This window comes from Prionailurus bengalensis, chromosome E3 (assembly GCF_016509475.1).
Source record: "Prionailurus bengalensis isolate Pbe53 chromosome E3, Fcat_Pben_1.1_paternal_pri, whole genome shotgun sequence".
Taxonomy (NCBI): Eukaryota; Metazoa; Chordata; class Mammalia; order Carnivora; family Felidae; genus Prionailurus; species Prionailurus bengalensis.
The window spans coordinates 9,292,501-9,306,273 of NC_057357.1; the positions used below are offsets into that span (position 1 = coordinate 9,292,501).

At 52.7% G+C, this 13,773-nt stretch overlaps 1 protein-coding gene across 9 annotated transcripts in view; it reads left to right on the forward strand.

Moving 5' to 3' along the window:
• CUX1 (cut like homeobox 1) overlaps positions 1 to 13,773 on the forward strand; it is a 377,056-nt gene that overhangs the window by 194,288 nt on the left and 168,995 nt on the right. For all 9 annotated transcript variants that reach the window (XM_043559788.1, XM_043559789.1, XM_043559791.1 and 6 more), the window contains exon 4: positions 12,137 to 12,215. In XM_043559788.1, coding sequence (XP_043415723.1) covers positions 12,137 to 12,215 — 79 coding nt within the window. The remainder of the gene's footprint in view (positions 1 to 12,136; positions 12,216 to 13,773) is intronic.

The window sequence follows — 13,773 nt, forward strand, 5'->3', positions numbered from 1 at the left end:
TCTTTAAATTCAGTTGTTTGTCTCTTTGTTGAGTTGTAAGAGGTCTTTATTTATTCTCTATACTAATCCCTCATCAGATACGTGATTTGCAAAAATGTTCTGGGATCCCAATCTGTGGGTTCTTTCGTTTTCCTGATAGCGTCCTTTGAAGCACACAAGTTTTAAATGTGATGAAATCCAATTTTTCTTTTGTTGTTTATGCTTTTGGTATTGTACTGAAAGTCACAAAGATTTACAGTGGTGTTTCCTTACAAGGGTTTTGCAGTTTTAGCTCTTATATTTTGGTGTCTGATACATTTTGAGTTAATTTCCACATACGGTGTGAAGTAGGGGTCCGGCTTCCTTGTTTGGCGTGTGGATATTCAGTGTATCTCTGCGTTGTCTGTTAAAAATTCTTTCCCCACTGAATTGTCTTTTCACCCTTGTCAAAACTCAGTTAACTACAATGTGAAAGGCTATTTCCAGACTCTCAATTCTGTTCCACTGATCTAATGGCATGTCTGCCCTTATGCCAATACCACACATTCTTTTTTTTTTTTTAATGTGTATTCACTTTTGAGAGAGAGAGAGAGAGAGAAGCAGCATGAGTGGGGGGAGGGGCAGAGAGGTAGACAGAATCCAAAGCAGGCTCCAGGCTCTGAGCTGTCAGCACAGAGCCGGACGTGGGTCTTGAACTCATGTACTGCAAGATCAGGACCTGAGCCGAAGTCGCACGCTTAACCGACCGAGCCACCCACGCGCCTGCCAGTACCACACGTTCTTGATTAATGTAGCTTTGCGGTGAGTTTTGAGATTGATAAGTGTGAGTTCCCCCACCTTTGGTTTTCTTTCTCGAGAATGTTTCGGCTGTTTTGGACCCCTTGCATTTCTTTTTTTTTTTTTTTTTTTTTTAACGTATATTTATTTTTGAGACAGAGAACAGAGCATGAACGGGGGAGGGTCAGAGACAGGGAGACACAGAATCTGAAACAGGCTCCAGGCTCTGAGCTGTCAGCACAGAGCCCGACGCGGGGCTCGAACCCACGGACCGCGAGATCATGACCTGAGCCGAAGTCGGCCGCTTAACCGACTGAGCCACTCAGGCGCCCCCGGACCCCTTGCATTTCAATACGAATCTTAAGGACCATCTTGCCAGTTTCTGCCACAAAGCTGGCTGGGGTTTTGACAGGCATTGCGCCGAATCTGTAGATCGAATTTGGGACTTTTGCCATCTTAACAATATTAAGTCTCCCAGTCCGTGGACATTTTAAAATCTCACTTTCAGATGGTTTATGGCTAGTGGATAGAAAGACCATCGATTTTTGTGTATTGATCTTGTATTGTGGAACCTTGCCGAACACTATATGTGTTTTTATATCTTTAAGATTTTTTTTTTTTTTTTTACTATATACATATATATCCTGTTCATAAAAACCGTGTTTGAAAAGCATCACGTAGGGGCGCCTGGGTGGTGCAGTTGGTTAAGCGTCCGACTTCAGCCAGGTCACGATCTCACGGTCCGTGAGTTCGAGCCCCGCGTCAGGCTCTGGGCTGATGGCTCAGAGCCTGGAACCTGTTTCCGATTCTGTGTCTCCCTCTCTCTCTGCCCCTCCCCCGTTCACGCTCTGTCTCTCTCTGTCCCAAAAATAAATAAACGTTGAAAAAAAAAATTTAAAAAAAAAAAAAAAGCATCACGTAGGAAAAGAAAAGGAAGAAAACCTCGGGTAGGCATTCGGCCTCCTCCACGGCCCCACTGTGATTTATCTGTGAGGTTTGGGCGGGGGTCGGCTGAGGCCCCAGAAGATAGGCTAGCACAACGCCAGGCACACGTCAGCCACCGCTTAAATGACGCTGTTGCCCAAGTGAAGGGCTGAACAAACCAGGAAGGAATTCGGGCAGCCAGATGGTCCACTTCAGGGGCGCCCTGCTGTTGGCAGAGGCTTTCCTCCTGGGAAGCTTCGACCCTGCCTCGTAGCCTCTACCTGTTGGGCCTGGTTTTGCAGTCGGGGGAGAGAAGACAGCTCATCATCCTTGCCCACAGCAGCCCTTCAGAGCGTGCTGACAGCCGGAAGGTCAGATGTGCGTGGCAAACGGTAAAGGAAAGAGAGGACTAACCGCCGGTTACTGCTTTCATCGTCTCTACCGTAATTGTCCTGCTGTTCTCTGCCACAGATCCCTTCCCCGTGGCCCCACACCTTTATTTCCCCGCCTGTCCTTCATGCCACGATCTTCCCCGGGCCTCTCCGGTTGCCTTCTCTTGGAGACTTGGTCCAGGCGGGAGGCGGGTGGTTACGGAATATTCCATCGGTTATGTAGGAAGCCACTGCGTGGTGTTACCCACGTCTACGCTGCATTGCTTCCTAATTGAAAGCGTCCTGTGGGATTTGTCCATCCCGCTTCCAGCCGTGTGGGGATTTCCAGCGAATCTTGTCCACTTGGTAACTTTGCAGTAACAGACTGGAGAAGGCGTTTCCTATAATTAATTCCCTGCCACCCGGAGTATCCCGGATGTGATGCTTCCTCGCTGGTGTCTGTCTGCGAGTTGGAGGTCATGAAGGAATGTGACCTTGACAAAGAAAGCTGGTGATGGCTGCTGGGCTGGCGGGGGGCAGGTGGGCAGCTGGGCTCCCACGTGGGCGCGTTCCCAGTCTCTCCTCCTTCCACGTTGCTCCAAAGGCAGCCTGGGCGCCAGAAGAGGGGCTCCCTCCGCCCCGGAGTCCTCTCGTGTCTCCCACGTGGCTCACAGCAAATGTGCTCTGTGCCGCTGTGATCTTGCTTTAGAAAACGTATACCTTCCTTTTACGTGGCCGTGTTCATTTCAAATGAGAACTCCAAAGCTGGGGCCACGCCCGCATCTCTTTTGGACAGGATCTTGGTCGTTCTCCGCTGACTTCCGGTTATCCCACGTGACTCCTCCAATCAATCGTGTTTTGCTCTTGAAAGACGGAGAGCGAGACAGAACCGTTCTCGTCCCTGAAGCTCTTGCTGGTCCTTGTCGGCCTATAGTCCAGCAGAGCACATCGATCTGAAGATTCTGTGAATGGTCCGTGTTTATTCCTAACTCATTAGCTTGGGAATTCCCAGGGTGCAGGCTAGGGAGTGTTTGTGGGCGTGCCATTGCCGCCACGGCATCGTAGGTGTTGTTTAAGCGTCTCCGTCCCCCAAGACTTGAAACAGAGGAAGACGGCCTGTGGCGTGGTGGCAAGAGAATGCTGCATTTGGATTTTTTCTAGAAAGTCACCAATGTTTTCTCAGATTCTGTACACTCCAGATTCTGCCGGCTGCTTGATATGGGAGATTCTCATAGTTGATTTTCACAGCCCAGCAAGGAGCAGGTTATTCACTAGGCAGATGAAGAGACCAAGGCGTAGTTTAAGTAACTCCCCTCCAGACCATCCGGCAGGCATGCGCTAGGGCCGACCTCACACCGGCGTCTCTGTTCCTTCGAAGCGCACCTTTCTTTGCACTGACTGCACGGCCCCGGGCCCCGTGCAAGCCCCAGGGTGCTGTGCTGGGTGTCATCATATGCTTAGTGGCGTCCTTTAGGGGCCTGGCTCCAGACGTGGTCGGTTTCCGCATCTGAGAAGCGGCGTTACCGATCTGGCAACGGCATCACCATTCACAGCAACCAAGGCTGATTCTCCCCACTTTGCAGACAAGGAAACTGAGGCACAGAGGTTAATTCGGTGGCTGAGGTAGCACACCTGTGTCAGTGCTGGGGCCGGGACTCACCCTTCTTCTTCCCACACCATATCCAGGCCCTCAGCCCTGCGTGCCACCACCCTACCTACCACCTGTGCCTGGCAGGGCCCCGGGCGGCACCCTGGAAACATGAGCCTTTGCATTTCAGGCAACACAACACTGGGGGAGCATGAGGACCAGTCCTTCCGTCTCGTATGTTTTTGGTGATCCCTAGGCCCTTGTAAAAAGCCCACACCGTTGTCTGTACCCGGGCCTCACGGCTGGCGTGACGGGGTACCCGCGTGTGGCCTGTGGGGGGTGGCAGCCCAGCAGGGCAGGGCCAGGCGCCCGCAGCAACCTGCTCACCGCACCGAGGAATGGCTTCCTTGTCTCTGAGCGCGGCGTGCGACAGGTGTGGCACCCAGACCGAGGCCACCGGTGTACAAGCAGGGTGCGCGCTGTCATAATAACAGCGAGGGTATCCTGCGCCTCCCAAGTGCTCGGCCCAGTTGCGGGCACATTCCTTGTTACTATTTACCTAAAACCTACGAAGAGGTCTTATTTTCTCCCATTTTAGAGACGACATCACCTGGTGATTTCATCACCTGGTTATTTACCCCAACCGCCCCCCCGCACCCCCCCCCCCCACCGCTTTCCTCCGCTGCTGCCACTTCCCCAGGGCTGTCTTGTTCCGACAAGGAAGTTAGCGCTTCCCTAAACTAGGCCCGAACTTGGCTCTCATGGCTTCCCGCTTTTTAGACTAGACTAAATGGGGCACAGTAAAAGCCCCCCTGAAGCTCTTAATTATAGGAAGCCGCCTCCTCCAGTCTGATGCTACAGTTCCCAATGCCGCAGGATGCAGCAGTGCATCACGAGGAGTCCCTTAGCCCGTCAGCCGTTTCTGCCTGGAACCTACCCGCATCCATTCACAGATGCTCCCCAGGCAGCCTCCCGCGTCCGTTGGGACCCGGGCGCTGGGGTAAAGAGAAGAAGGAGCCTGTGCCCCTGCCCCCGGCCTGGGATAGACCACAGGGTGGTGGGAAGGAAGCTCGTGGACGTGAGTCATCATCACATGGTGTGGGAAGTGTGCAGAGAGGGATTTGCAAAGAGCCCAGGTGGCACAGGGACCGAGTGACCAGTGGCGCCCGGGAAATCAGGAGGACACCGCAAAGGAGGCGTCACCGAGACTGGCTCGAGAAAGAGAGCTGGACTCCCCCATAGGTGAAGAGCATTCCAGCCAGAGGACCTAGTGTACAAAGACCTAGAGGCCTGGAGGGGCGTGGTGTGTCGAGGGGACCGGGGCTTGGTGTGGAGAAGCCTGGTCAGTGCTGGGACTTCGTGGGAGGCGAAGTCAGCAGGGTGAAGCACGGGCCGCCCTGGGAAGGGCTTTGGGGCCTCAGCCTGAGGAGTGTGGATTGTAGTCTGGGAGTCAGGAGAAGCCACCAGGGCAGAGTGGCTCTATGTTTTTTCTGGGTTCTGGGACAGGGACCCAGGGGCCCTGAGAAGGACACACCATACTCCGTGGCAGGCCACAGTTCCGGAGATCCGCCGGGCATGGGTCTGCAGCGTCCGAACTGGAAGTCGTGGGGGGGGGGGGGCGGGGGAGGGTGTCAATTAAGTCTGAAGCATCAAAGGCAGGAAGGAGATAGTTCTGAGATCGATTTCTGAGGCCAAACGAACAGAACTTGTTACTTGATTGATGGTTAAGGCTGATCGTCAAGGGGGATTTATACATCTGTAAATATTACACCGTTCCGTCCTTTTTCCACCTCTAAGCAAAGCATCTTCCAGTTAAAATTCAGGCCTGTGCTCCTTCCCCCCCCATTCCCTTCCCCAGCGGCAAACAGGAGAATCCTATCGCAAATTCAAGTAACAGCCCCCAACGCCTCAGACCCGTGAGTGTTCCAAGTCCCGGGCGAGTGAGGGATTTCCGCAGGGAACGTCACCTGAAGACATTAGCATGCCCCTGGGCCAGTCGGAACAGGTTGATTCTTTTAAAAGTGGCGTGGCGGTTTGTACAAAAACGGATGCCTTGAGTGTGTAAATTCTCTTCCAACTGACCCTCTGAAAGCGGACACGTAATTTAGATGATATTTGCATGATGTTTCATTCCCCTTCTAGGTACATCACGGGTCAGTGATTATCCCCAGCCCTGAGAACCAGCTCACCAAGAGCTCCACGCCGTTAGATCTTCTGTCTCATTTGATTCTCCAGGGCTCCTGTAAGACAGGCATTCCGGCGTTCCCTTCTCGTAGGCATAGAAAATAAAATGCAGAGAGGCAGAGGGTACGAGGCTGGCTTAACATTCCCAAATGCACGAACGGAGCCCTGTCGTCAATCCAGTCTAGTGGTTTCAAGTCCTGTGCCCTTTCTACTTTGATACGACCCTCCCCCGCCCTGCCCGCGGTAAAAATAATTTAAAATATCCTTTGGCCCTCACGATATTGGGGATTTGGTCCTTGTTTTTACTTTGTGCTATCTTAGCAGTGTGACCACCCCGGGACTGATAACAGACAGCTTGACTAGATCGTGCTGCAGTAACAACCCCAAGTCTCAGTGGCCTACGGCAACAGATTGCTTCTGGTCCATATAACACGGGCCGTGGGCCTACTGCCGGCCCGCGGACCGTGTGTGGTCCTCATTAGGAGACCCCAGTGGAAAAAGTGGCTCCTGTCAGGTCACACTGGCCTCACGACAGAAGAAAAGAGTGCCGTGCTGTGGCTGAACCACTAGATTGCTTTTTTATTTTTTTTTTATTTTTTATTTTTTTAATTTTTTTTTTCAACATTTATTTGTTTTTGGGACAGAGAGAGACAGAGCATGAACGGGGGAGGGGCAGAGAGAGAGGGAGACACAGAATCGGAAACAGGCTCCAGGCTCTGAGCCATCAGCCCAGAGCCTGACGCGGGGCTCGAACTCACGGGCCGCGAGATCGTGACCTGGCTGAAGTCGGACGCTTAACCGACTGTGCCACCCAGGTGCCCCTAGATTGCTTTTTTAATCTTAAGCTTGGGCGTGGCGCCTGGCCCTGTCACTTGTGTTGCGTCGGCCAGAGCAGCTCACGTGGTCAAACCTGACGTCAGGGGGGCAGGAAAGCGCCCGCCACAAGCACACTGCCAGTGCCGCCGCCTGCTCTCCGTCACACAGGGAGGGTGACGGTCACGGCAGCAACGAGTCGAGAACCCGCACGACCCCCAAAACCCCACAGTGCGGTTCTGCTGGCGCCCCTGTGCCCGGGCACCTGCTCACCCCCTCCCGGTTTCAGGGGTCACACAGGTGATCTCCAAAACCCTCCCAACCTGGCCTGAGTGTGCAAACGACTGTAGGCAAGGATGGGTTGTTTCAGATTCAGAATAAGCTCCCTTCCAATACACTTGTATCTTTAGCTTTAATTCTTATTACAGAAAAGCCAAAGTCCGCACGGTGAGCATGGCGTTGCTGAGGGGGTAACCGGTGGGTCCGGGGACCTGCCGAGCAGCCCCCCCACGCTTCCTGCCGCTGAGGATGCACGGCCCACCGCAGGAGGGCGCTGTCGGGCGGCTGCCGTGGGGAGAGAGGCTTCGAGCGCGGGCCCCAGCCAAGTGGCTGTCGTCACATCAGCACATGAACCACACTTTCCAAAGAACTCTTTACGTTACTAAGCATTTTCATGTAGATTTAAAACGGGATCCCCTGACTGCCTGCTCGCTTCGGCAGGTGAAGCTGGTGCTCACTTGAGGCACGTGGCCACTCGTACAATAAGAAGATATCAGACACCTGCCGTGCGCCAGTCAGGAGGAAAGGCAGTTGAGGCAAAAAGCATAGTGCGGGCTTTCAAGGAACCCAGGATCTCCAGAGGGAGCCTCATCCGCGGTCCTGGAACTTCCAGACAATCCCATGTGGTGATGGGTGTGTCCCACAGGCAGCGGGGAGATGGGTCAGTGGAGCCTCGAGGATCAGAGGAACATTCCAAGGAGGCGCCTTCCAGGCTGCAGGGAAATTGCTCGAGTATTCAGGGAACAGGGAGTAACCGGGCGTGGCAGGAGGTGAGGCTGATCCCTGGAGCCGAACAGGTTTTCCCCAGGGCCAGGGCTTGAGTGCAACCAGAGCTGCGCCAGACCTGGCCCAGTTCCGCCACCCCTGACCTTGACCTCGCTCACAATGGCTTTGAGGGGGCGGGGATGGCAGGCAGACTCTACCTCAGGCTATCTCTGCACACTATGTAGTCAGAGTGTCTAACCTGGATCCTCCTTCCAGTTATCTGCTGGAAGACCTTACCTCACACCTCCGCGGGGCTGCCTGCTGAGGGCCTGCCTCAAGGTCACAAAGGTAGGCGGTGCACACACCTGAGCACCTGCAGCAGACAGGCGTGGAGAGGGGAGCAGTTTGGGGACGAGGACGACACTGTCCCTCTCCCCCTCACTCACAGAACACTAAAGGGAGATGGCCCCGCGTCCCGGGCCGTAACTGCATGGATACCCCAGGAAAGCTCTGGAACGTGACAAAGCCAGCCCTTCCCCGGGCCAGGCACTGAGCCTCCTTACCCCCGTGAGCTCATCTGCCCGCTCCGTCCTGGCAGGTGGGCACCATCACCCCCAGCCCAGCCCCGGGGCCCCCCTTTGCCCTCCAAACTCAGAGCCCTGCCAGCCACGGGAACCCGGCAGCCGCCGTCTCTCCAAGCGTGGATAGGTCTCCAGCAGCGGGGATGCGAGCAAGGGGTAGTCTAGTACGCAGAAGCGCTAGGAAGTGCCTGGCCGCAGCGAGGGGAATCCCACCACGGAGCTGGGACAGAGGATCGACCGAAACGCAGACTCCAGCGCTGGTCGTGGATGAGGGTGCTGACCATACGGGCGTCAAGAGAGTGAATGAGAATAGAGAGTAGCATCATTCCCAGAACCAGCACATTCTTCCAGGTTCGGAGATCGTACGGGGGGCTGGGTAGGGTCCCTCATCAAGTAGAAACTCAGCCACGTGCGGAGTGCTCATCGCCTTGTAGTCAGTCCAGCTGCTTAATGAATTAATTAAGCTCATTGCCCTGACCTTGTTCTCCCAGGGGCGGGCTTTGAATTTTCTTGCATTTGTGGAAAGGGGACACACAGGAAGAGAGCTCAGGATCACGGTCCCTGTGTTAATCTGCTGGAGCTGCCGTGAGCAGGTACCACACTGACCAGCTTAAACAACTCACGCTTCTGGGGACTAGAAGGCCAAGATCAAGGTGTGGGCAGTATGGGTTCCTTCTGAGGCTATGAGGGAGGATCTGTCCCCAGCCTCTCTCCTGGCTTCTCGTGGTTTGCTGTCAGACTTCAGTGTTTATCACCCCGGTCTCTGCCTTTGTGTCCACATGGGGTCCTCCCTGGATGTTTGTCTCTGTGTCCTAAGCTCCCCGTTCTATAAGGACAGGGTCATATTGAATTAGGCTTCCCCCCAATAACCTCCTCTTTTACCTTGATCACCTGCAAAGGCCTTATTTCCAAATAAGGTCACATTGACAAGTATGGGGAATCAGGACTTCAACATCTTTGAGGGGACACGGTTCAACCCATAACAGTCCCCAAGTTTGCTGTGTAAATTACCAACCCCATTCCCACCTCCCTCCCCATCAACAACCCAGATAGGAGAGACAGGACCACATTTCAGGATTCTTCCACATCCTATCCTTTGCCTACCACAGGGGCAGCTACCCTTTGTGCCCTTGGTCAGAATACCTGGAAAGCGAGGCACCCTCGCTAGGTGCGTCTTGAGTTGGGTGGAGAAGCCTTTGTTGGTGCCGAGAGGTACAAAGAACAGGCAGGACATCTGCCCTGTTTTGTGGGCAGAAACTCTGCTCCCCATGAGCACGTTGCTCCCCAGAGGGAACAGAAAGATCCAGAGCACAGGGAGTGTTGCAGACATCTGAAGAGGTGACTCCACTTTTCCTCAAACCATCTATGTGTGGAGTAGTCGGATACAGAGGAAATCGGTACTGTTAACACATTTTCCAAATCTTGCAATAGATATTGAAAAAGATTTTTAGGTTACGAAAGCACAGTATAAAATTTTACGTATGATTTAATCTCGAATACACATATTTTAACAGCTTTATTGAGATATAATTCACGTACCATATAACTCACTCATTTAAAGTCCACAGCCCATTGACTTTGAATATAGTCAATATAGTCAATGTGCAACCATTTCCACAATTAACTGTAGAGCATTTCATCACCCCAAAAAGAAACCCGGCACCCCTAAGCCATCATTCTCCAAAGCCCCCATCCTCCCTGGCCCCAGACAACCACTCGTCTACTTTCTGGTCTCTATAATTTGCCTCTGTGACTACATTTCATTCAACTATATATTGTTTTCAATTAGAAAAAAAAAATTTGAAGGGAACTAGAGACCAGGGGATGACTTCTACTAGAGAGTGGCAGAATTCGGATTTTTATTTCTCTCCCTCTCTCTCTCTCTCTTTCGGTGTTTTTCTAATTACTCAATGAGCATGAATTGCCAACACTCGGGAGGGGGGAGAAATGTTTTATTTTAAAAATAAAGAGAGAACTGTCTTGTCACTTTTAAGTAGTCCTTCGGGTTTCTCCAAACACTTCCCCAGCACCTAAATCCCACTCTCGTTTTCCGGGGGGACGTGTGTCTGAGTTCCAAACAGCTGACTTCAAACGGGAATTTGGGGGCACAACGTGCTAGAAGCTGGAACTGCTGGTGTGCTTGCTCTGCATCGGGCTTCCGGAGACCTGTCCCCCGCCAGCCCTTGGGTCCTACTCCCCAGCATCTTCCAGTCCTACCTCAGGTGGCCTCGCTCGGCCCCGAACAAATTGTTGGTTGGCTCCCACGAGAGACCCTGTAATTAAGCCACATCCTTTTGCCTCTTTAATAACACTGGAGACAGTATAATTCTGCGAGGGGACCGAAGGAGTATGTAATTTAGTGTCCTTTTCCTGAGCCAATATGAACCCCGTGCATGTAGTATCCTGCATGCTTCAGGTGTAAAAAGTGATCTGATGTCTCAACAAGTGTGTTCTGTGAGCAAAACAACGTACTGAGTTCATCCAGCAACCAGAGGCTCTCTGGATGTGTGTCCGGCACATTTAGGAGTTTCATGCGTTCCCTTTCTTTGATGAATAGACTTTCTGCTGGCTCATCCGGGTTAAGTCACGAGACAAACTGATGCTGGCCACTGTCACGGAAACTAGCCTGGTGCCTAAGCTAGAAACCTGGGCGCCGTCCTTGACTTGCCTGCCTCCTCTGTGCCTCCTCGTGTCAACTCGGTTTGACCCCATTCTCCCCGATTGGCCCCTTTTCCCCAATCCCTATGGTTGCCATCGCTCACTGGGTGAGGGCACAGACCCCGGAATGGTCACTCCTACGTGCACTGCTGGCCTTTCGTGATCTGACCTGCTCACCTGCCCACTCCTGTTACCCACGTATCCACATTCCCACCCCAGCAGACCCCCATGTTCCCTGGTGTGTTGTGACAGCCCCATCCGTGGGTTGTTGATCTGGATTCCAGGGCCACAACACAAGAGGACATGCGAGTGCCCTAAGGAGAGCACATAACCACGTGTGCGTGTGTTTCTAGGAGGAGGGTCCTTGGCTTTCATAAAATTCTTTTACTTCTTAAAGTTTATTTACTTACTTTGAGGCAGAGAGAGAGTGCTCATGTGAGACGGGGGGTGGGCGGTAGGTGGAGGGGCAGAGAGAGAGAATCCCAAGCAGGTTCCGCACTCAGCGCAGAGCCCAACGCGGGGCTCGATCCCACAAGCCATGAGATCATGACCTGAGCCGAAATCAAGAGTCAGGTGCTCAACTGACTGAGCCGCCCTCATCAAATTAGGCAGAAGTATGTCTAAGAATTGTGAGGCACCCCTCATTAAATTCCTAAGGAGGATGTTTGAACCCCCAGGTTTTAAGAGTTTTGCTCCAGGTGTTTGAATAGGTCCCTCCCTTTCACACAGTCTCTCCCCTTCCCATCTGGCGAACTACTCTTGGATGGTCACTCGCTTTCCTGCTTGATGGCCCTTTCTCAGTGTCCCTATGCCTCTGCTTACCCAGCGCTTTCCCGGCGGGGATTCAGTCACCTGTTTCCCCTACCGGACCACAGCTCCTGTGGCTGGGAGCTGTCGCTCTGCCCTCGCCTCCCACACGGTGTCCGCCTACGGTCGGCTCCCAGTAACCACTGGCAGAGGAAGGGAAGGGACCGTCTTCCTCTGTGGGGAGCCCCCACTCAGCTGGGCAGTGGGACCGAGTGCCACAAATGGCCACATAATTGCACAGCACCGCTCCTGCCTCGTCCCCCTCCCCAACCGGGCCACGTGGAGGGTCTCCCTTTCGTGTGTTTGCAGCCATCTTCCCCGAGAGGAAGGCCCAGCTGTCCGGCATTTTCGTGAACAAATCAGACTTCTGTTTGCCGTGGGAACTCACTAGATGTGTGATGATTTCTAAATTACCTCTTGACACATTTTAAGCTCTTTGTTTTTCTTTTCCTTCTTCCATCGCCTTTCAGATTGATGCACTGAGTAAAAGAAGCAAAGAAGCTGAGGCAGCCTTCTTGAATGTCTACAAAAGATTGATTGACGTTCCAGGTAAGCCCCTACGCTCACCCGGCCCACCAGTGGGCGCTGTGTGTTGGCGAGGTGGTGGGTCTCGGGCTCACTCTTCTCAGCTTCTCTAAGGGAATTATACCAGCGATGGCATCTCCCCCAGGAAACAGGGAATTCTGGGACTACGGAGTCTCCAAAACCCAGACTTTGGTTGGGTACGGACATCAGCTGCATATTTGCTGAAGTTAATCAGATAGCTTCCCTTTGATGCCTTTGTAAATGCAGAGACTCAAATCCGTGGGGCTGCCTTTCTCTTTGGTATAAAAGGCTACACATTCCCAGAGAAGAAATAGAACCCATGTGTGTGCTACGTAGACATTGTGAACGTTCACGGTTCTGGGCTGGCCGATTCCGCTTTCAGGGGTGGCCCTAATGGGGCACCTGGAACGCTTCCTCCCTCCCAGGTCATCCAGGGAATCCGCAGCCTCTGGGCAAGTCTTTCACTGAAGGGTGATAGCCAAGGGCAAGGGGTGGCCTGTTGACCACATATGTGGGTTCTTTCCTTTAAAGAAACTAAGGAGTTAAATTTTTAATGATGCTTGCTGGGCATTCAGAGAAGCGATGGCTTTTCATTCCTTATTTTAGAAAAGTGAGGCAGATTTTAGGACACCTTGAGCCATGGGTCCCACTGGTCCTCTCTTTCTGGGTGTTGCCCTCACCAGGAACTCATGGGGTAGTGATGGCCATGATCACGTGAGTCCCAGCTCAGTCCTGGGAAGGCTCAGATCAGAAAATTAGGAAAGCAGTTTGAATGTCCTCCTCTTTTGACCAAGAAAGCCCAGTTATCACCACCCTCCCCTCCCCAGCTACTGGAGTTGCTCACTTGCTCCTAGCAATCCTTTGAACATTGCTGGCATTACTGGAGCCACTTTTAACAAGGCAGAGCAGAAGCACGTCTCCTTGGTGTCTGTACTTGGACTCCAGTTCAGGTTCACCATTGGCTCTGCTGTCCCCTCCGGGAGTGGGGGTTAATGGAGGCCACACCAAGCTAAAGGTGGCGGAAAACATTCTGGACGCTTTGGACAAAGAGGAGGGAGATAGAGATTCTCCTCCCAGGGCCTATTGTGAGGTCTTGGCCACATTCTTTTTCTTCTCTGGACCTCAGCTTCCTCATCTGGAAAATGGAATAAGGTGGGGAACAGCCTAGTGATGAGAATGGTTTTCTTTGAACTTCTCACGGTCTTAGGAGCACATCCAGCCCTAGGTTCCAAATTCTAGCCTGTTGATTCTCTGCAAGAGTTTGTATCCCCCTAGGGGTTCCCTGAAGACTCTGGCTGGGGCTCACGAAGAGGCTCCTTCACAGTAACTGGATCATTCGATGCCTTACGCACACTACATCTCGGGAATCGGCTGCGTGTTGGGCCTCTTTGCGTTTTCTTTTGCAAGTTTTGTGTTGGTGACTTAGTTGAAAGGGGACAGGCTTATTTTGTCTTCGCCAGAGACCCAGAGAGCCTTTCACTACTGTTTTCTAAATAATGTACACTCTCTTTCTTACACGTCCATTTGTACCTGAGTTTTCCCTTAGTGAAGTTTCTCAACT